The sequence below is a fragment of the Vicia villosa genome, linkage group LG6 (assembly GCF_029867415.1).
Source record: "Vicia villosa cultivar HV-30 ecotype Madison, WI linkage group LG6, Vvil1.0, whole genome shotgun sequence".
In the NCBI taxonomy this organism is placed as follows: domain Eukaryota; kingdom Viridiplantae; phylum Streptophyta; class Magnoliopsida; order Fabales; family Fabaceae; genus Vicia; species Vicia villosa.
In genome coordinates, this window is record NC_081185.1 from 16,857,352 (window position 1) to 16,881,385 (window position 24,034).

Here is a 24,034-nt window from a genome sequence, read left to right on the forward strand (position 1 = left end):
ATCAAAGCGCAGGCGTCTTGTCAAGCAATATGCTCCAACTGAACCTTTAACAGCAGGTACTGAATCTCCTAACTCTCCAAACAGCCTGACCACGAATTCTCCCATTCCATTATCTGTGGCTCTTCCAAACACTGCTGACCTAGAATCCCCACAAGAGCCCTCACCGATCTCTCCTCATGCCTCTAAATCCATATCTCCAAACCCAAAGGAAACAAATAAACAATCTCCTGTAATCACACAATGCATTGACCTCACATCTACATCACCAATTCCAGTAGAATCCTCACCACAAACAGTTGTCATCACTCAAGCTCCAGTTTCTCTCCAAACTGAAACTATCTCAAATGTTTCAAGTCCTCCAACCCTAGAGACTTCTAACACTGACATGATCAACATTTTCGCTCTTGAAAGCCTTCTCTCAAGTCCTCCTAGTGCTTCAGCTCATCAACCACCCTCACCAATATCTCCTCACACTCCTGCTTCAGCTCAGCTGTCCTCACTCATATCCATGCTTGAGGCTGAATTATTAACTCCACCCACTTCAAATCAACAAAATTCAATTATTCCCCATATTGCCACATACACTTCCCCTACTATGACAACAAATCCTCTCTCCACGACCTCACCTCTGAACTCTCCAAATTCCTACAAAGAACCTTCTCCTAGAAGAATTCAACTCTCCTCCATCAATCATACAGACTCCAATGATCTCACTGCTCAGATTGAAGCTTTTTTTAATAACTCCGTTCAGCTATCTGAACAAGGTGATCCTACAGAATCACACGCCATGCCTTCTGTTCCACAACCTGATCCTTATGTCTTCCAAACAAACTCTCCAATATTTTCTTCTCCAAAGGAAGATGATGATAACTCCTTCAATGTTCAAACACTGCTTGATCCAAGGTATGACTCATCACCTCCTAGAAACACCACCAATAATTCCAATACCCTTCCTCAGATTCCCATCACTTCCATCACATCCTCATTTTTTAACAACTTCCCCAGCATTGGTAATCGTCCTCCCGTTTATTCTCGATCTGCAACCTCATCTGAAACGGTTAACCCCCATCAGGGCGTCAACCTTCGATCATTTACAGCTCTCCAAAAGCAGTTAATGGCTTACCAAAAATTCTGGATTGATTATGTCACTGAACAAGTATGCCCGAGGTTTCCAGGAATGCTTCCTCCGGATCCCTCTCAGATTCAGTTTCCATTTCTGCCATTATCTTCTGAGGCAACTTCTGATGATGAACCATCTGGTTCTTAATCTTCTCGTCCTCTTTCTTTTGGTGCCCCCTTTCTTTTTGTATGGTTGACAAAAGGGGGAGAACAAGCTTTGACCAAAGCTTTGTCTTATTTAAGTTCTTTGTACTCTACTTATCTATAATTCACTAGGACTGTATAATTAAAATTAGCAGTAGTCCTCTAGGATCTTTTTGTTTGTGCACCAAAATATTGATGTAAATCATTTGATGTATTGATCCTCAAACTTTAATCAAAAACTGCTATTTAATCAATATGTGTTTCAAATGCTTTTAAATTCATTTACTATATATGAACTAATATTGAGGGGGAGCATTTGCCCTTTCAAAGTATGCATCTTTTCAGGGGGAGTTTCAAAGTCCTTACTCAAAGAAACTAAAATAAAAAGTTTGTCACCATTCAAAAAGGGGGAGAATGTTGAAACATATTCTGTTAATGTTTTAAATATTACAAACTATTTTATCTAAAGAAACTCCAAAGTGATTTCATCAATAAAACATCTAAATAATTTATGGTCCCTATCAAACAAAGAGTTAAAATGATGATTCAAGATCAAGCTGACAAAGAACAAAGCTTTAAGAACATATGGATTCTCAGAAGTTCAATAAATCACTCTTCAGATTTATGGTCCCAGAGTTACTCTTCAGAATGACAGTCCCAGAGTTACTCTCCAGAATTATGGCCCCAGAGTTACTCTCCAGAATTATGACTCCAGAGTTACTCTTCAGAATTATGGCCCCAGAGTTACTTTCCAGATTCATTTGTCCCAGAGTTACTCGTCCCAGAAGTACTGTCCCAGAGTTACTCGTCCCAGAGTTACTCGTCCCAGAGTTACTAGTCCCAGAGTTACTCGTCCCAGAGTTACTCCTCCAGATTTACTCTGCCAAGAATAAGTCTTTGTTGAAATAGTCAAAAGTCAGAATTTGCAGCAGGTCAGAAGTACTCTGAACTAAGACCAAGTCAGCCAAGACCAAGTCTCAAAAAGGGCAAAGCTGCCAGCACTTCTCCAAGAAACTCTCGGCACTTCCTTGATACTTTTCTTTTCTCTATAAATACAAGACTAATGCTTCATTCTCTCACACGAAAATATACACAAACATACAAAGAGAAACAAAGCTCTCAAACGCAAAGTAATCATACTCTCTACACATATTATCTTTAGCTCTCACTACCATATAGTGATCAAAATATATTAGAGTTATCATACACATTCTATATTTAAATACTCACTGCCATACGGAGAGTATTTAGGAATTTATTGTAAACCACCTAACATCACAAAGTATATCCTAGATATACAAACGAATCATTTTGTAAGCTATCTGTAAGCTATACCATTCAGAAGTGTAAGCCTGGTGAGGCTAAGAATACATAGAAGAAAAAGGCTATTGTAAGAAGTATTAAATAAAGGATAATCTCACAGGGTGTGGGGACTGGACTAACCAAGTTGGTGAACCAGGATAAGCTTTCTTGTGTTCTTTATTTATTGTCTTTTATTCATATTATTCACAACTATACTTCATCACACACATTAACACTCTTTACTTAAAACTTCTAAAAGTTACTAATAATCTTTTTCTTCTTATTAAAAGCAACATTTTAAATACTTAGACAAATTTTAAAAGGGACACAATCCAACCCCCCTTGTTGTGTCGTACCTTATTCCATCACTATTGTCATTAACTTTTTGAATTTCGCTATACCACATTTTAAGCTACAGTGGCAAGGTCATTTAAGGAGGGAATACTAGAATTTTCTAGTCACATACAATTTGATATGATTTCAATCGAACACAAAATTACAGCTTAATATATAAGCAGTTGAAATTACATTTGGTCTAAGATACTAGTATATACGGAGTAGCGATCTTCACCAAACAAATGTGAGTATTCAACGTTTCGTAAGCCGTCGATTCTTATCGGTTTTAAAATTGGTTCATAAAATATAATTGATTCTAAAATAATTTGATATAATAAAATCAGTTTATAAAATTAAATCGATTCTGAACCGGTTATGAGCTGAATTGAAATTGGTTTAACAATTGACTGAATTTTTATTGAAATAGTTTTTGAAAACTGAACTAAACCATTATTGTGGTTCAGTGCGGTTCAGTTCATGAACCATGAACACCCGTACTCTGATGTACCTTCTTGCGTGGCTGTTAATACAGTTTTAAATCACTCTAACTACCATGTTTTGTATCGATAAATGAACTGTGCTTTTGTAATAAATACAAATTTGATTTTTTTATGGAACAATTGCAATTCCTATTGAATTCAATCTAAATTTTATACCATAAAGTCGATGTACCATGCTTGTTCATTATTGGATTATGTTTCTATTGAAGATTCCATTGCACAAAGTATCGGAGAGTTCCTTGAGAATGCCATTGATGTATGGAAATAACTCAAACAACTATACTCTCAAAGGGGATTACATTAGAATTTCTGAACTTCAATGTGAAATTTTTTAATTGAAATAAAAATCAAGATATGTTTCTGAGTTTTTCATAACTCTCAAGATTTTATGGAAAGAACTTAAAACTTAGTTGCCTACACGTGTTTGTGCTTGTCCACATTGATGTGTTTGTGCTCAGATCACGATATCACATGTTACATTTGATTTTCGACAGGTCTAAATGATTAATTTGATATGGTATGTGCTCAGATTCCTTTGATGAACCCCCAACCACCTCTCAATCGTATATTTTCCACTGTGCTCTAAGAAGAAAGACAACATAGTGTTGTTCTAAATATTGATGAATCCAAATAATATTTTTAACTTTTAAACTATACCACTAATACTTCCGTCCCAAAATAATTATTACATTTAAAAAAAATTGTTTTAGAATACTTGTCACTATAGATTACAAAGGCAATTTTATATTTAATCTTTCATTTGTATCTTCTAATAAATACTTTTAATTTATTACTCCCTCTGGTCTCATTTATAAAAAAAAAAAATTCTTTTTAGATACATTAAATAAATAATGTATCTGGACAAAATATTGTCCAGATACATTATTTATTCAATGTATCTGAAAAAAAAAAAAAAACATTTTCTTATAAATAGGACCGGAGGTAGTATTTTCTTTCTTAATATTAATGTTAATTTAAATACACTAATTAACATCTAGATAATATGGTAAAGTCATTATTATCTCTCTTTCATTTATTACTGTTTATTATCCTATTATTATTATTATTATATATATTAATTTTTAGTAATTATAGAATTTTTTTTCAAAAGTCAAATTCTATATTATAAATAAAAGAATATACCCAAAAGAAAATAAATAAAATATTATACCAGAGAAAAGTTATATATATATATATATATATATATATATATATATATATATATATATATATATATATATTAGTCTTTTGTTATTTACATTGTCTAAAGAGTTTTAGAATTGTTGTTTTTGAAGAAAATCATGATGAAGAGAGGTATCATTGTCCTAATGCTGGTGGCTTTGTTCGCTCTTTTTAACCAGAGCTATGGTATATATATCTCACCCAAGTTGTTGATTTAGTTGTTGTTATTATTATTTAACTTAGTGTCTTATCAATGCTCATATTTTCAATTGTTTATATTTAACTACGTTCTTGAGTAAACTTTGTTAAACGGGTTTTATCGTCTATAATTTGACAGGAGACAATTTGTGTACTTATTTTGGGTCGGAATTGTCACCATGTGTTCATAGTTCTTCATACTGTCTTACAGAATTTAAAAGTAAACATGGGTTCTATCCTCAAGATTGCACTTGTATAATTTCATACTACTATAGGATACCCAGATGCTCATGTACTGCTCCTTGTCCACCCCCGGCGAAAGAAAAGAAGATTTTGTCTCTTTAATTTTATGATGCACAAATAATCAGATTGGTATTTAAGAATAAAAATGTTGAGAACTTTATGAAGCACCATGTTTAGTTTACTTTAATATATGAGTTATTATATGTTGGGTTCTTCCATTTTATTAGTATATCGGTGTTGTATTAACTTATTTAAATTAATTGTGATTATAAAAACAAATTATAATATTAAATATTAGTATATTACCATATAATATTAAACAATTAAATTGAACAAACATATATAAAACTTACATTATAAATTATAAATTACATTTGAAGTTACGGGAATATTTTTGTCTTCTTCATTAGTGGTTAGTATCTTTAAATCTTTTTTTTTTATGTAATTTTTGATATTGCAACGTATAGTTGACCATGCGAAAACACGGGTCTTGGAAGAAATATTCTAACATGTTTAAGCAATTGTCTTTGACTTTTATTAATTGTCATTGCAAATGAAATCATTAATGAAAATTGTCTACGCTGAAAATTATCATATGGTGTAAGAGACAATCATGGGATAAACACTTTGTCACCGATATTGTTTTCAGGAATAACTTCTCCTCAAAGTATGTATTTTTCCATTGTTATAATCAACCTAGTTTCATTATATAATCTCAATTTCTTTTTTGTCGGGTTTTACCCGTTCTTTCGTGTAAAAAGGTTGGAGAACCCTTAGTTCTCCCGTTAATCAATTCCTTGCTTACACAAAAAAAAATGTAATCTCAATTTCTGATTTATACTCCCACTTTCAATTTCAACTTCTGATTAGGAAATCTTGTTGCACTAATTGTGTTAAAAATTATGGGGTGTGTACATCATCTAATGCATCGCCGTCGACATTGCATGCAATCAACAATATGTCTACAATTGATATGTGCAATCATTATATATGTCTACAATTGATATGTGCAATCAACAATAACCGCAAGAGAATCAATAATACTTTGAATTAATAAATCATCAAGGGTATCAAGAATCATATCCACATCATTAATTCCCCAATAATTCCATCACCAACCCCCAACACCCATTCAGAAAACAATTTTCTTTGTTTAAATTATGAACTCGAAACACCAAATAAAATCCTCATACTTTTAGTTAGCGTAAGAACCTTGCAAAAATTCTAAAGAGGAGATGAATTAATGGTAACATACACGACTTCCTGTCTAGTACTTTTGGGTATTATTGTGTCAGTAATTCTTGACTTCATGCCTTTCTCATTGTGATTTTTTGTATAAATAGAGTTTACAGGGCTATACTGGTAATTACACTAAATAGTTACATGTAATGAGAACAAATCAATTTCTAATTTGTTTCCCTTATTTTAGGAACAAACCCTTATTCTAGGAACAAACTAATTTTTATTCATATCCCTCTCTCTAATTGATGTTGTTGGTTAATGAGCATCAATTTGCTAACAAGAAATTGATGACATGGACGTGGAATAGCTTTGTTAAGAATACCTGCAACCTCCAACTAAGTACTGACATCCGTGTTTATCCAGAAAATTGGTAAACAAACACTAGTTTCCTTTTTAAAGGTTACTTTGTGGAATCAACTAGAGAATTCCCGAACCTGTCACTATATTCTTGTTTTCTGTATATCTTTGACTTGTATTAAATACAATAAACTTGAAGGGTAAATAAAGAATGAATTTAAGTCTTTTACGGAAACAAACGCGAATAAAGAAAGCATTAAGTGCAGTGAAAGACAAAAAGGAAAATTGAAAATGATTGCATAATAATTAACTTAGTATGCATACGAACATCTTTAGAAAGTAACACTCGTTTCTCATTTTGTATGCAGAGATTGAGTTTTATCTCTTGTAATGTAAAAATGCGGATCCCTAAACTACTGACATTTATTTCCTTAAATAGAAATCCTAAAATAAACTGTCCTAACGGTCGACTATTCATGTGTCGCCATGTATCCCAACCATGTAGTCCCTTCTCTTAAACTCCACCATTTATTTTAAAATCCAATGGTTCAGACTCATTTCTCACATTCTCATATGATACGCACTATATATATATATATATATATATATATATATATATATATATATATATATATATATATATATATATATATATATATATATATATATATATATATATATATATATATATATATACTTACTAGCCTTTTGTTATTGACATTGTCTAAATAGTTTTACAATTGTTGTTTATTATTGAGTTGAAAAAAATTATGATGAAGAGAGGAATCATTGTCCTAATGCTGGTGGCTTTGTTTGCTCTTTTTAATCAGAGCTATGGTATATCTCACCCAAGTTGTTATTAATATTATTAATCTTTCATATTTAACTTAGTGTCTTATCATTGCTCATATTCTCAAATGTTTATATATAACCACGTTCTTGATTAAACATTGTTAAACGAATTTTATTGTCTTATCATTGCGCATATCGCAGTTGGCACCATGTGTTAATGATCCTTCATTCTGTCGTAGAGATTTTAAAAGACAACATGGGTTCTATCCTCATAATTGCATTTGTAGTCCTTCATATACGATAGCCACTTGCTCATGTACTGCTATTTGTCCACCCCCTGCGAAAGAAAAGAAGATTTTGTCTCTTTAATTTTATGATGCACAAATAATCAGATTGATACTTAAGAATAAATAAATTGAGAATTGTATGAAGCACAATGTTTAGTTTATTTCAATATATGAGTTATTATATGTTGGTTTTTCCATTTTAATATTTAGTTGTTTAGTTCTATTAAGATGTTTATGTTATTAGTATACCGGTGTTATATCCACTTACTTAAATTAATTACGATTATAGAAAAAATTATATATTAAATATTACGATATAATATTAAACGATTAAATTGAATAAACGTCCATAAAACTTTCATTACAAATTATACATTACAAGAAACTTCTCTATCAATTACATTTGAAGTTACGGGAGTATTTTTGTAGTCTTTATGGTTAGTATCTTTAAATCTATTTATGACGTAGCTCTTGACATTGCAACGTATAATTGATCATGCAAAAAAACAGGTGTTGGAAAAAATTATATACTCCCTCTAGTTTTTATTATAAGTCGTTTTGGCATTTTCACACATTAAAAAAAATAATTATTGTTGTATGAAATAGAGAAATTATAAAAGGTTTTACTATATTATCCTTCATTAATTGTATGGGAAAGACAAATTAAAATAATTTTAAGAAAGAGAATAATAAATGATTAAGGGTATAATTGAAAAAATAGTATTAATGATTCATTGAAATTGTATAACGACTTATAATAAAACACAATTTTTTTTTCCAAAACGACTTATAATAAAAAACGGAGGGAGTATTAAATATTACGAGATAATATTAAACGATTAAATTGAATAAACGTACATAAAACTTTCATTACAAATTATACATTCCAAGAAATGTTTCTATAAATTAAATTTGATGTTATCGGAGTATTTTTGTCTTCTTCATGATTAGTATCTTTAAACCTTTTTTTGATGTAACTCTTGATATCGCAACGTATAATTGACCATGGAAAACACATGCGTTGGAAGAAATATTTCAACATGTTTAAGCGATTGTTTTTACTTTTATTAATTGTCAATGCAAATGAATTCATTAACGAAAATTGTCTACGCTGAAACTTGAATGAAGTTCTTACATCATATGGTGTAAGAGACAATCTTGGGATAAACACTTTGTCACCGATATTGTTTTCTATAATAACTTCTCTTCAAAGTACGTATTTTTCCATTGTTTTAATCAAACTAGTTTCATTGTATAATCTCAATTTCTGATCTATATTTCTTAGTAACATAACAGAACTCCCACTTTCAATTTCAACTTCTGATTTGGAAATCCTGTTGCACTAATTGTGTTTAAAAATTCTAGAGTGTGTACATCATCTACTATATCACTTTCGACGTTGCGTGAATAAAGAGATTTATAACTCAAATATAATTTCTCTTCGCTTGGTATTAAATCCAACGTATAATCAGTAATATGTCTACAATTGATATGTGCAATCAACAATAGCAGCAAGAGAATCAATAATACTTTGAATTAATAAATCATCAAGGGTATCAAGAATTATATCCACATCATTACTTTCCCCAATAATTTCATCATTAACCCCTAACACCCATTCAGAAAACAATTTTCTTTGTTCAAATTCTAAACTTGAAATATCAAATAAAAGACTCATTTTTAGTTAGCCTAAGAACCTCGCAAAAATTCTAAATAGAGGATGAATTAATGGTGACATGCACGACTTCCTGTCTAGTATTTTTGGGTATTAATATGTCAATAATTCTTGACTTCATGCCTTTCTCATTGTTATTTCTTGCATAAATAGAGCTTACAGGGCTATACAGATAATTTTACTAAATAGTTACATGTAAAGAGAACAAATCAATTTCTGATTTGTTTCCCTTATTTTAAGAACAAACCCTTATTCTAGGAACAAACTAACCCTTACTAGCCTTTTTGTTATTGACATTGTCTAAATAGTTTTACAATTGTTGTTTATTATTGAGTTGAAAAAAATTATGATGAAGAGAGGAATCATTGTCCTAATGCTGGTGGCTTTGTTTGCTCTTTTTAATCAAGAGCTATGGTATATCTCACCCAAGTTGTTATTAATATTATTAATCTTTCATATTTAACTTAGTGTCTTATCATTGCTCATATTCTCAAATGTTTATATATAACCACGTTCTTGATTAAACATTGTTAAACGAATTTTATTGTCTTATCATTGGTCATATCGCAGTTGGCACCATGTGTTAATGATCCTTCATTCTGTCGTAGAGATTTTAAAAGACAACATGGGTTCTATCCTCATAATTGCATTTGTAGTCCTTCATATACGATAGCCACTTGCTCATGTACTGCTATTTGTCCACCACCCACGAAAGAAAAGAAGATTTTGTCTCTTTAATTTTATGATGCACAAATAATCAGATTGATACTTAAGAATAAATAAATTGAGAATTGTATGAAGCACAATGTTTAGTTTATTTCAATATATGAGTTATTATATGTTGGTTTTTCCATTTTAATATTTAGTTGTTTAGTTCTATTAAGATGTTTATGTTATTAGTATACCGGTGTTATATTCACTTACTTAAATTAATTACGATTATAGAAAAATTATATATTAAATATTACGATATAATATTAAACGATTAAATTGAATAAACGTCCATAAAACTTTCATTACAAATTATACATTACAAGAAACTTTTTGTTGTTTTTTGTTGTTTTGTTGATGACAATTGAATATTTATAAACAGTTAAGGGTTTTGAAAATAGAAGAAGTGAAGATGGACAAAGGTCACATAGGTATCTGAAGAGTTTCACCGGGAATAATGCCCTTCAAATACCAGAAGAATGTTTTGAAAACAGAAAGAAGATTTTGTAAATACAGTTTTGAAAACAAACTATGAAAAGAAAGAAGGTGTTGGGTCTTACACTCTATTAGAGGCCCAATACTTTATGGTATTGGTTGTAAAAACAGTTAAAAGAAGATTAACAAATAAGGAAAAAATGGATGAGACTTACACTCTATTAGAGGCCCAAAGATTATTTACTGTTTGTGAGACAGTCGAAAATGAAGTACCATTTGAAACAAATTCATTGAATGTATAAAATAAAGGGGTTGGGACTTACACTCTAATAGAGGCCCAGTACTTTACAGTACTGGCTATAAAAGCAGTTTGAAAATGATTTGAAATGATACAAGGTTTTGTTGTTTGAAAACCTTAATCATCCGTTTAATCGGAGACTGAAAACAGTTTTGAAAATTGACAAAAGTCAACTTAATTAAGGTAAAGATAAAGATCTATGCCTAATTAAGACCTAAACAATTAGGGTTTTATCATAAAATTATTCACAAAATAATTAGGTTAAAAACAAAATGAATATATATATATTTAAAGTATTTAAGAAAACACTTAAAACATACTATTTTAAACCTAATAAAAATATATGAAATAAATAATATTTTTATGATTTTTTTGATTATTCACAAAATAGATATATTAAATGACAAGTGTGTGAAAAATGAAGTGAAAATAATTTAATTTGATAGGTTAAATAATTGGTTAAAGTTGTGAAGAAATCAAATGGAAAAAGTGGTAAAAAAAATAGGGTTTTGTCACCAACCAGGTTTGAACCCACGCCCTTTACGTTACCAGCCCAAAACAACACCACTGAGCCAATGCGCGCTTGGTGACTGATGAATGGTTCCATTGCAATTCATATATTACTCAAGTGCATAGAAGCAAAAAAAGAAATAAAATCAAAAGGTCTGGGGCGAGGGGGATTCGAACCCCAGACCTTGGACACGCGCAACACACAAACACTCTTTACCACTGGGCTATAACGATGTAGTCGTTTATGAAACAGGCATCATTCAAAATAAAATAAACTCAACCCTGAATTTGAAATTTGCGCGCCACCACCATTGTCATCTTCAACCTCTAGCTTTGAATTTTTGAAAATCTGAACTCTCTCAACTCTCAACCATTTGCAACGATGTAAACATGAAACTTGTTCTAAATTCACTCACGATTCTGAATATGTAACTAACATAAATTTATATTAACTACATCTAACTAATTTACTAAAACACGTGAAGAACCCTGAAATTTGAAAATCAAATTAAATGACTATACTGAAAGATAAATGAATGATGATAGAGGGTTTTCAATCCTCTGATGATGCTGAACAAGATAGAATCGAGCTTTATCACAAAGAGTACTTGAATTAAAGAGAGGGAGTTCAAGAACTTACCTCTGAAAATGGAGGTCGTGAGGATGGTAGAGAGCACCTGGGCTTGTATGAATGATTCCAAAAGCTTCCTTGGGACTCAGTGATGCTAACTGAATGCCTATTATAACTTCAATTCTCCGGAATTGCTCTTTGGACCTCCCTCGATTTGAGCTTCAAGTGGACATGGAGAGTGTTGAATCTTGAGTTACACATGAGCTGTAGCCATCTGGATAGCTTCACTATGACCTGAGGAATGTGTCTGGATAATTGGCTTTGATGGAAACCTTCTGAATCACTCCATAGACCTCCAACTGCAACAGCTCCAAGTGGGAAGTGAAGATGATGATTCTCCATGTTCAGAAGTGATCCAGGTGTTTGGATCACCTCAAATGAACCTCTTTGAGATGTTAGAATGCTTACTTTCCAAAGATAAGCTCTGGTTTGAAGAAATCGATTCTTCTTGCCAAAGAACTTTGAAAAACCATAAGCATGAGAAGAGAAAGAGAAAGCAAGGATTATAGTTGCTTTGGTGTGTTTCTGAATGAGAAAGAGCTCTCTATTTATAGGCAAATCATTCAGTACTGATTGAGAGAGTGAGCTTGCTTAATGAGGGAGTTTTGGTTTCTTGGCCATGAAGAAATTCAAGGAATATCCAAAATGCAATGATGGCCAAAACGAGCTTAGCTCCCTATCCATTGATTCTTTCTGATCTTGGGGAACATTTCTGATATGTAGCAAGTTTCTATTGGCTTAGGAGAAGATTCCAATTGGTGAATCATTGCTTATCATAAATTCTCAAAAGTAATGATTACATAATCACCTGTTCTTGCTTTTGGGAATCTTCTTCAATCCTTATGCCATGGTGAAAATGAAAGCATGGTATGTTTGCAAATGTGTTATGGGTCTTGTAGCATCCATTAGTGAGGCCATATGCACAAAATTGCAAAGTTCCAAATTGTACATGACCTATAATTTCTCTTCATGAGGCCAACTTTGAACAAGCATAACTCTTAGCTCAAAATGAATTTGGAGAAGGTTGAACACAATTTGGAAAGCCCTAAACATCTACTTCAAATCATTAGTTTGGAGTTTCTTCAGAATCCTTTGGAAAATTTGTGAAAAATGAGGCCAAAGTTGGAAGAAAACTAGGTTAAAAACACTTAGAAAATTTTCTAAGTGTTTATGACCTAAAACTTCAAAATTTCCAAATCTCTTAAATGATTGATTTCTTGAAAAAAGTTGCATTTTAAGATGTTGTTTTATTTTGCAAGATCTACAACTTTCATGTTGGAAGTTTTTTGAGTTGTGTAGGTGAAGTTTTGAGTTCTCACCATGCCTTCAAAAACCCTAATTCCCGACTTTTCGCTCCTTGATGAATTTCTTTGAATTTCTTTGGTCAAATGACTTTAATATCCATATATTGATGATATTGATATTTGAAAGTCATGGTTTGACCAAAAATCTTAAAAGTCAAAGGTGATCCCATACAGTTGACTTTTTCCAAGTAAAGTGAAAATTTGGACTTTTGTGTAGAATCAAGATCTCCTCCTCAAATGAGTGATGTAAATGGATTATGTTGAGGTAGTAGAGGTTCTTGAATCATGTCTTGAGTTTTGGATTCATGCCCTGATTAAAAGTCAACTATCCTGGTGAATTAGGTCAAAAACCCTAATTGTCGACTAGATGACAATGATGGCTGTAGACTTTGAATTGAGGTGTGATGTCCAGTGGATATTGTAATATGAGCTATTTGAAGATTATTGATGTCTTTGAATGATCCCCTGGGCTTTTTTAGAGTTTCCTAAAGGTAATCCCTGATTTTAGTCCTTGATAGGCTCAAAACCCTAGTCTGGTGACCTGAGTAAACCTGTACTCAGATGACTGGGTGTCTAATCAATCATAGGTGAAAAAATGAAGCTCTTGAGTCTTATGATTGTATTAGAGAATAATTCTTCTATTGATTGATCCTTTGCCTGAGTTTTCTTGTCTTTGAACATCCTTGATTGAATGCCAGGCTGCTCTGGGTACTTGTTTTGACCTGATGAAAATCATGAAGATATGTCATCTCAGGGGGGTCAAAAATTAGGGTATGACACTCTGATGTACCTTCTTTTGTGGCTATTGATATAGTTTTAAATCACTCTAACTACCATGTTTTGTATCGATACACTACGCCAAATTTGAGTTTTGCCAACACAGCTACGAAAGCGCTTTTAGGCAAAAGCGCTGCAAGGGGAACATTAGAAAGCGCTTAAAAAAGCGCTGGTAAAGAGTCCCTTTGCGAAAGCGCTTTTGAAAAAGCGCTGGTAAAGGCCCCCCATTTCAAAGCGCTTTTGGAAAAGCGTTGGAAAAGGCCCCCCATTTCAAAACACTTTTGAAAAGCGCTGGTAAAGTCCCCCCATTACAAAGCGCTTTTGTTATAAATAATTTCTCCATTAAGTGAAATCAATTCATTTCATATTTGGTTTAATTTTATTCTTTAATACCATGTTTTCTCTAGCTTTTCTCTGCGGTTTGCATAAGTTCATGATGGTATTAGAGTTCTTTTGAGCTTTGTTGCGCATCATTGTTCATTATGGTTCATAACAACGGTTCATAACAATGGTAATGTTGGTAATCCCCCTCCTCTATATACTTCTTAAACTCCGCGAAATGTCTATTATGTCTACTCCTCCGATGTAGGGGTGTTCAAAAATATGATTGACTGAATTGTATGCTGGATTTGAATTTCATTGCACCATAAAAAAATGGAACCATTTAAATGGTTAATGAACTGAACCATTTAATTTAACCAATTCAAGTTTAGTTTTAACCAATTCAGAACCAGTTTCTTTTTATAAACTGATTTAAATATATAAATTAGATTTTCATAAAATAATAAAAAATGAATTACAAGTAAAAAATAAATTTAAAATAAAACATTGATAGAAAGGATTCAACAACTATTAATTCTTAGATCTAGGGTTCAAATAAAGGATAAAAACAAAACTAATTGCATAAAGAAAAGAAGAAAATAAAAATTGTGTTAATTCTTGTCTAACCATTCAATAAAGGGCAGCTGCCAATAAATACAACAGAGAGTTCAAAATCCTAATGGGCTGATACGAAAAAGGGCCTAACCCAACAATAAAACATAAAAAGCTTTTAAAATATAATAACTAGTTTGTGATAAATCCTTGAAGCCATTTGGGTTTAAATTTAATTCGTGTGGGCTTTATATCACTACTATCCGGCCCAATAGAAACCTTGTCCTCAAGGTTGGGTGTATGCTGGTCCAATGGACTATGAAAAGAGATAGCCCAATTAGGAGGCCCGGCGGAATTAAAAATGTTGCTATTAGGGTTTGTTTGAATTTGAACCGTGTGGAATGGACAGGGGATCACGGTCGGAAATAATGGACTTGGGAACTCCATGTAAGCGGAAGATGTCCACAAAGAAACGATGTGCCAGATCCTTAGCAGAGAATTTTGTAGGAAGGGCAACAAAGTGCGAGAACTTCATCAACATGTCGTAGACGACCCAAATGACCGTGTGTCTGAAGGAATTATGAAGGTGAGTAAAAAAATCCATGCTTAAATCTGTCCAGACTTGAGTAGGTGTAGGTAGAGGTTGAAAAAGACCTTGCTGTTTTGTTGTCATGTACTTATTCTGCTGGCATGTAGCACAAGTTCTCACAAAAGTTTTGATATCTATATACACTCCAGGCCGTAGGAATGAAGACGATAATCGGGCCAGTGTTGGATGCAAGCCAAAATGGCCTCCTTCTGGTGTGTTGTGGTATTCCGTGATAATTTTGGTTCGTAACTGGAGAGTATCAAGTATAAGGATTCGTTCTTTGTAATAGAGAAGATCTTCCTTGCTTTTAAAATTATTTTGTGGTGACAAATCTGTCTGAACTTTAGTAACCATTTGTAGGCCCCTGGATCTGATTTGTAAAACGTTTTTAATTGTGTGAGGAGAAGAGGAACAGGAGATGATATGGACATCAAGAGAGCTGTATCTTCATGGGAAATACGACCGAGTGCGTCTGTGACCTGATTGGTCTTACCAGGTTTGTAATGAATATCAAACTCAAATCCTTGTAATTTCGCCGCCCACTTCTGTTGTTCTAGCGTTTGGATGGTCTGATTTAACAGATTCTTTAGGCTCTTATGATCAGAAAAAATATGAAAGTGTCTGCCTATTAAATATTGTCTCCATTTCTTGACAGCTTCTGTGATTGCAAACATTTCACGGACATACACGGAGGAAGCCTGGAGACGGTTACAAAGCTTCTTGCTGAAGAAGGTTATTAGGTGACCTTCTTGGGACAGAACCGCACCTACTGCCACTCCTGAAGCGTCTGTCTCGAGCACAAATGGCTTGGTGAAATCTGGAAGGCCCAGCACAGGAGTTTTTGTCATTTCCGCTTTAATGTTGTAAAAGCTAAGTCAGCTTCTATATTTCATTGTAGCTTTGTAAAATGTAATAAATCAGTGAGGGGAGCGGCGAGAGAGGCGTAATGATGCACGAATCTTCTATAAAATCCGGTGAGTCCTAAAAAACCCCTGAGTGCCGTGAGTGATCATGGTTTAGGCCAATCTAGAATAGCTTGAATCTTTTCTTGATTTGGGGTTACACCTTCACTAAAGATAATATGACCTAAATAATCAACACTAGGAACAACAAACACACACTTTGATAATTTGGCATAAAACTGGTTAGATAAAAGCAAATCTAAAATGAGTTTTAAATGATGTGCATGATATGAAATAGAAGAACTATAAATGAGTATATCGTCAAAAAAAACTAACACAAACTTCCTTAGGTATGGTCTTAGCAAATCGTTCATAACCGATTGAAAGGAACTAGGAAGGTTAGTTAAGTCAAATGGCATCACCAAGAACTCGTAGTGTCCGTCAAACGTCCTGAACGCAGTTTTGTGAGTATCCTTAAGAGTTACCCGAATCTGGTGATAGCCAGATCGTAGGTCGATCTTGGAAAAAATAGTTGCTGAACCCAATTCATCAAAAAGTTCATCTATAGTAGGTATAGGAAAACGGTCGCAAACTGTGACAGCGTTTAGGGCTCTATAATCCATACAGAATCTCCATGATCCATCTCTTTTTCGCACTAATAAGACAGGGGAGGAATATGTGTTGTTACTAGGTTTAATGATACCTTCACTAAGCATATCATGTATGATGGAATTCATAGCGTCCTTTAGTGAGTGTCGGTAGCAATACGGTTTCACGTTGATTGGGGCAGTATTAGGGTAGATGGGAATGCGATGATCATGTGGTCGGGTGGGTGGAAGGCCTTTGGGTTGGGTAAAAATCGTGGCATGGGATTGGAGAATAGATGAGATTTGGGGCGGTAGGATAGGAGGCAGTGTATCTAAGACATTTGTGGGTGAAGTTTGAGGTGTAGAAATAGGGTGTGGTTGAAAGATTAAAAGGTGGAGGGAAGCTATGGAATCTGTTTGTAAAAGATGGCAAACATTGTTGTAAGAAGATGGTGAGATAGTGTTGGTATCACCCGTTATGGTGATGTCATTGTTGTTGTGAGTGAAAGAGATCTTAGGAATGGAGAAGTATGCCATTAGGGGTCCCAAAGTTCTTAACCATTCCAATCCAAGGACGACGTCAGTCTCTTCAATAGGTAGCAAGTGAAAAGGAATAAAAAATGAATTGTTTTGAATTTTTATAGGAACCTTTGGACAGATCCCTGAACATGATAATCTAGAGCCGTTGCCCACCATAACCAGAAAATTTGGAATAGGTTGAGTGTGAAGTTTAAGGTGGTGTGTTATGCGTGGCTGTAAGATGTTATGAGTGCTCCATGTATCAATCAAAAAAGCAACCGAGAGACCGGTAATAGATCCTTTGAATTTTAAAGTCTTGGGCGAGAATTTTCCATTTGCTGCTTGAGGAGAAAGTTGAAAATATGTGTCATCTGGTTCTATTGTGGCATTTGATTCTGCACAAATAGCAGTCTGTTCGGTGATTGAGTGATCATCATCTTCAATGAGCAGCAGAAATTTTCACGCTTGGCATTTGTGGCCGGGAATAAATTTTTCATCACAATTGAAACACAAACCTTGAGCACGGCGTTCTTGTATTTGAGCGCTAGAGAGTTTACGGATGGGTAATTTAGGTGGTTGAAGTGGCTGAATTGGCTTTATAGGTGTGGGGGTAGTTGGAGAAAGTGAAGTGGGCTGGTTATTTTAGGGGTTGTATGAGGAAAAGGGCTTTTGAAATTTAGTTTTAGCTTCACGGATTTTGGATTCAATCAGTTTTGCAAGCCCAATAGCTTGAGAGATAGGCGTTGGTTTATGAATGGCTAGCTCATTCTGAGTATCCAGAATTAATCCTGAAATAAAGCAATTTAGAATAGCCTCACGTGATAATCCCACTACTTGATTCCCTAATTTTTCGAATTGGGCTTGGTATTCCACAACATAATGGGTTTGTTTGAGTTTAAATAACTCTGCTTGATGATTAACATAGGTAGATGGCCCAAAACGAAGTTCTAATGCCTTTGTAAAATAAGTCCAATCCACTAATTCACGATTTTGATGCATCCATTTAAATCAAGCCAATGTTTCTCCTTTCATATAGAAAGACATCATAGCCAAACAGTTTTCGGCTGGTAGGTTATAGAAAGTAAAAAATTGATCAGCTTGGACTAACCATTCCAATGGGTTTGAGCCATCAAACATTGCAAGCTCTAACTTTGGTGTACGAAAAGAGGGAATAGGGGTTTGAGAATGTTGGGGATAGGGTATGTGGGGAACTTGTGGAATGGTAAACGAGGGGTTGGTAGTAAAAATGGAGATTGTTGGGTAATACGGGGGGTCCAAGTAGGATTGGGTTGAAAACAATCTATGATAAGGGGGGAAGGTTTGATTGAAGGGGGTGGAAAGTGGAGGAGGTACTGAGGTATGTGTGCTGGTAGTATATAGTGAGGATGGTATAGGAGTTCTTAAAAAATTAGGGGAAGAATGGGGTGTGGGAAGGGTATGAGTGGAAACCAGAGTTGGGTTTAGAGCAGTACCTGATGAGGTGGTGGAATGAACAGTTATGCTGTGGACAGTAGCTGCGGACGAAACAGTAGGTTTCGTCACAAATCTGTCTTGAAGAGAATCGCTGTTGTGTACAGTACCGCTACCGTGAACAGTACCGCTGCCGGGAATAGTGTTTCCATGAACAGTAACCGCGGAACAGCACCAGAAGGCTGTTTATCAGCTTGAGAAACTAGCTTTGTGAGTAAGCTGATGATGTTTTCACATCTAGCATCAGATATTTGTTTTTCCGTGTCCATTCTGGTTTGGAGCTGGTCCATTTCAAAGTGAGTTTTGAGAAATCTCTCATCCATTTGGATTTGAGTTTCTTGCATAGCATTATCAAGGTGAAGGTGGGTTGTTTGGACAACTTCATCAACAATATCTTTAGGGTTGGGTGGTTTGAGAGGGGCCATGGATTCAAGATGAAAACACCAATTTGATAGAAAGGATTCAACAACTATTAATTCTTAAATCTAGGGCTCAAACAAAGGATAAAAACAAAACTAAGTGCATAAAGAAAAGAAGGAAATAAAAATTGTGTTAATTCTTGTCTAACCATTCCAAAAGGGGCAACTGCCAATAAATACAAGAGAGAGTTCAAAATCCTAATGGGCTGATACCAAAAAGGGCCTGGCCCAACAATAAAACATAAAAAGCTTTTAAAATATAATAACTAGTTTGTGATAAATCCTTGAAGCCATTTGGGTTTAAATTTAATTCGTGTGGGCCTTGTATCGAACATAATATTTTTTTTCAAAAATTAATAAAAAAATCAAAATAGTAAAATATTTTTAAATACAATTTTTTTTCCTAAAAGCAAAAATAAAAATTTTGGGAAAAAATATATTCTAAAAATATTACTTTTTAGGCTTAAATACACTTTTCGTTCCTGTAAGTTAGCGTGCTTTTTATTTTCGTCCCTGTAAGTTATTTTTTTGGGTTTTAGTCCTTATATTTTTGTTTCGCGTTCGTTTTAGTCCCTAAAATCAAAATACGTAGAAAATTTCACAAGAAAATCCGCAGGTAACCTGCAGATTTTCCTGCGGATTTTGACTTTAGGGACTAAACCTCAAGCAAAAAGTAAGACATAGGGACTAAAACTCAAAAAAATAACTTACAGGGACGAAAATCAAAAACACGCTAACTTACATGGGCGAAAAGTGTATTTAAGCCTACTTTTTAATATAAAATTTAAAATTTTATATGAAATTAAAAAAAAAAATTTTTTTAAAGAGTTCAAAATAAAAACTTGATTTAAGCTATTCTAAACGCTTTTAATCAAAATCATATTTTTCAAAATTTTAACAAACTCATAAAAATAAATAAATAGAATTTTTCAATCTTTTTTAATTAATTTATGAATCTAGTGTATATATGAAAAAACTATTTGTTGAAACATATTCTGTTAATGTTTTGAATATTACAAACTATTTTATCTAAAGAAACTCCAAAGTGATTTCATCAATAAATCATCTAAATAATTTATGGTCCCTATCAAACAAAGAGTTAAAATGATGATTCAAGATCAAGCTGACAAAGAACAAAGCTTTAAGAACATATGGATTCTCAGAAGTTCAATAAATCACTCTTCAGATTTATGGTCCCAGAGTTACTCTTCAGAATGACAGTCCCAGAGTTACTCTCCAGAATTATGGCCCCAGAGTTACTCTCCAGAATTATGACTCCAGAGTTACTCTTCAGAATTATGGCCCCAGTGTTACTCTCCAGATTCATTTGTCCCAGAGTTACTCGTCCCAGAAGTACTGTCCCAGAGTTACTCGTCCCAGAGTTACTCGTCCCAGAGTTACTCCTCCAGATTTACTCTGCCAAGAATAAGTCTTTGTTGAAATAGTCAAAAGTCAGAATTTGCAGCAGGTCAGAAGTACTCTGAACTAAGACCAAGTCAGCCAAGACCAAGTCTCAAAAAGGGCAAAGCTGCCAGCACTTCTACAAGAAACTCTCGGCACTTCCTTGATACTTTTCTTTGCTCTATAAATACAAGACTAATGCTTCATTCTCTCACACGAAAATATACACCAACATACAAAGAGAAACAAAGCTCTCAAACGCAAAGTAATCATACTCTCTACACATATTATCTTTAGCTCTCACTACCATATAATGATCAAAATATATTAGAGTTATCATACACATTCTATATTTAAATACTCACTGCCATACGGAGAGTATTTAGGAATTTATTGTAAACCACCTAACATCACAAAGTATATCCTAGATATACAAACCAATCATTTTGTAAGCTATCTGTAAGCTATACCATTCAGAAGTGTAAGCCTGGTGAGGCTAATAATACATGGAAGAAAAAGGCTATTGTAAGAAGTATTAAATAAAGGATAATCTCACAGGGTGTGGGGACTGGACTAACCAAGTTGGTGAACCAGGATAAGTTTTCTTGTGTTCTTTATTTATTTTCTTTTATTCATATTATTCACAACTATACTTCATCACACACATTAACACTCTTTACTTAAAACTTCTAAAAGTTACTAATAATCTTTTTCTTCTTATTAAAAGCAACATTTTAAATACTTAGACAAATTTTAAAAGGGACACAATCCAACCCCCCTTGTTGTGTCGTACCTTATTCCATCAATTGGTATCAGAGCTACGGGCTCTGAATATACAGAACACTTTACCGTGTTAGAGTTAATCGATCAAACAGGAAATGACTGATACAAAGTTTATAGCTGAAGGAGGATCATCACACAGGCCTCCTTACTTTAATGGTTCTGACTACTACTACTGGAAAGGTAAGATGAGATTGTTTCTACTATCTCAAGATAATAATATGTGGTCTGTGGTTGAAAATGGCAACTACACACCAATGACTACTGCAACAGACACATTTGCGTCAGTTCCAAAAACGCAGTCACAATGGACAAAAGAAGAAAATGACAAGGTACTACTAAACTCTAAAGCTCAATTTATATTATCATGTGCTCTTAGCAGGGAAGAATACGACCGGATAGAGGAATGCACAACTGCCAAAGAAATCTGGGATGCTCTCAAAATACATCATGAAGGAACAAATCTTGTTAAAGAAGAAAGAATTGATCTAGGAGTCAGGAAGTTTGAAACCTTCGAAATGAAGGAAGAAGAAACCATAGATGAAATGTTTTCCAGATTCACTATAATTGTCAATGAACTTAGATCACTTGGTAAAGCTTATACTGCTCATGAAAGAATCAGAAAAATTCTAAGATGTCTTCCAAAAATTTGGAGACCTATGGTAACAGCTATATCACAAGCAAAAGATCTAAAGATTCTACAAGTTGAAGAACTTATAGGATCTCTTCGTGCTCATGAAGGTATCCTAAATGAAGATAAACCACAAAGAAAAGGTAAAATGATAGCTCTTAAAACCTCTCAAAATTCTGCATCTAAAATCACCACCTCACAAGGAACAACTGAAGAAGATACCGGATTTTTATCTGAGGATGAAAATGATTTGGCTTTAATCTCTAGAAGAATTCAACAAATGATTTTAAAAAGAAATCAAAACAGAAAATCATTTCAACCCAGGAAAGAATACCAAAAACCTGAGATTGATAAAAGCAAGATTACATGCTATGGATGCAACAAACTTGGACACTTCAAAACAGAATGTCCACTCAAAACCCATAGGAACTTCTCCTCTAAAAAATCCATGCTTGCACAATGGGATGACTCAGAGAACTCTAACTCTGAAGCCGAAGATGAGGAAGCCAACTTATGCCTGATGACTAACTCCGACTCTGAATAGGTAAGTACACTAAACTATTGTTATACCTGCAAAGAAATAGGAATCTTGTTCGACAATTTATTAGAAGATTCAAACATCTTAACTCAGAAATGTCTGTTTCAAAAAGAACAGATTCACACTCTTAAAACTGAAAAAGAAGATCTAATAAAATCCAACCTAAAACATTTAGAAACCATTAAGGAGTTACAAAAAGCATATTCTTGTTTGTCATTACATCAGAAAGTTATTAATGAAAAAATCAAACCTCTTAACAATCAAGATAAAATTGAAAACCTTGAAAATCAAGTAGAAACTCTTACTAAAGATATAACCTCTTTTGTAAAATATACTGAAACTTTTCAAAAAGTAATGGGATCTCAATCAGGGGTCTTTGATAAAGCTGGCTTAGGATTTAAACAATCTGAAAATCAAATGATCTATGAAATTTTTTTCCTTCCAAATAAAAATAGAACTAAAATCCAAATAAAAGAAAAAAATATTTTAAAAGAGAAAAATATTACCAAACCAAAATGTTGTTATTGCAAGAAAACAAATCATCTTGAAAAACATTGTTATTTCAAAAAGAAAACCACTATATCAAAAGATCATATTTCTAACAACAAAGGACCCAAAGAAATATGGGTACCTAAAAAGCTACTAATGCATAATGCAGGAATGTCTTCTGACTCTCAAGAAAAAGCCTTGGTACTTGGACAGTGGTTGCTCAAGACATATGACTGGAGATAGGGAAAGTTTTGTCTCTTTCAAAAATAAAGAAGGAGGAACTGTAACCTTTGGAAACAATGATAAAGCAAAGATCAAAGGTATTGGTTCCATAGGTAAGAAAGGTAATATCTTTATAAACAATGTGCAATACGTGGAAGGATTAAAACACAACCTTCTTAGCATTAGTCAACTATGTGATGATGGCTATGAAGTTAGTTTTAATCGAAATTCATGTATTGTAAAAATCCCATCTTCTGACAAAATTCTTTTTCTAGGAAAAAGGCACAAAAATCTTTATACATTTTATTTAGATGGTCTTTCATCTGAATCTTGCTTTTTATCTAAAGAAAAGGATAAATGGCTATGGCACAGAAGATGTGGTCACACAAGTATGAAAAATATTTCAACACTTTCAAAATTAGATCTTGTTAGAGGTCTTCCCAAACTTAATTTTGAAAAAGACTCAATTTGTGAAGCTTGCATAAAAGGCAAACAAGTCAAAAGTAGTTTTCATTCAAAAAATATTGTGTCAACACACAAACCTTTGGAAATCCTTCATATTGATTTGTTTGGTCCTGTAAAAACTTCAAGTCTAAGTGGGAAAAGATATGGCTTTGTCATTGTTGATGAT

At 33.4% G+C, this 24,034-nt stretch overlaps 1 protein-coding gene and 1 long non-coding RNA gene across 2 annotated transcripts; both read left to right on the forward strand.

Moving 5' to 3' along the window:
* The first annotated feature begins 4,647 nt into the window (after positions 1-4,647).
* On the forward strand, positions 4,648-5,227 carry LOC131611290 (uncharacterized). Its single transcript, XR_009286830.1, has 2 exons — positions 4,648-4,769; positions 4,921-5,227. It is a non-coding gene; the product is annotated as an uncharacterized LOC131611290 (long non-coding RNA).
* Positions 5,228-21,621: 16,394 nt separating this feature from the next.
* LOC131613266 (uncharacterized) lies at positions 21,622-22,698 on the forward strand. The gene has a single exon (XM_058884953.1). It carries the CDS (start codon positions 21,622-21,624, stop codon positions 22,696-22,698), a length of 1,077 nt encoding a protein of 358 aa, XP_058740936.1.
* The last annotated feature ends 1,336 nt before the right edge of the window (positions 22,699-24,034 follow it).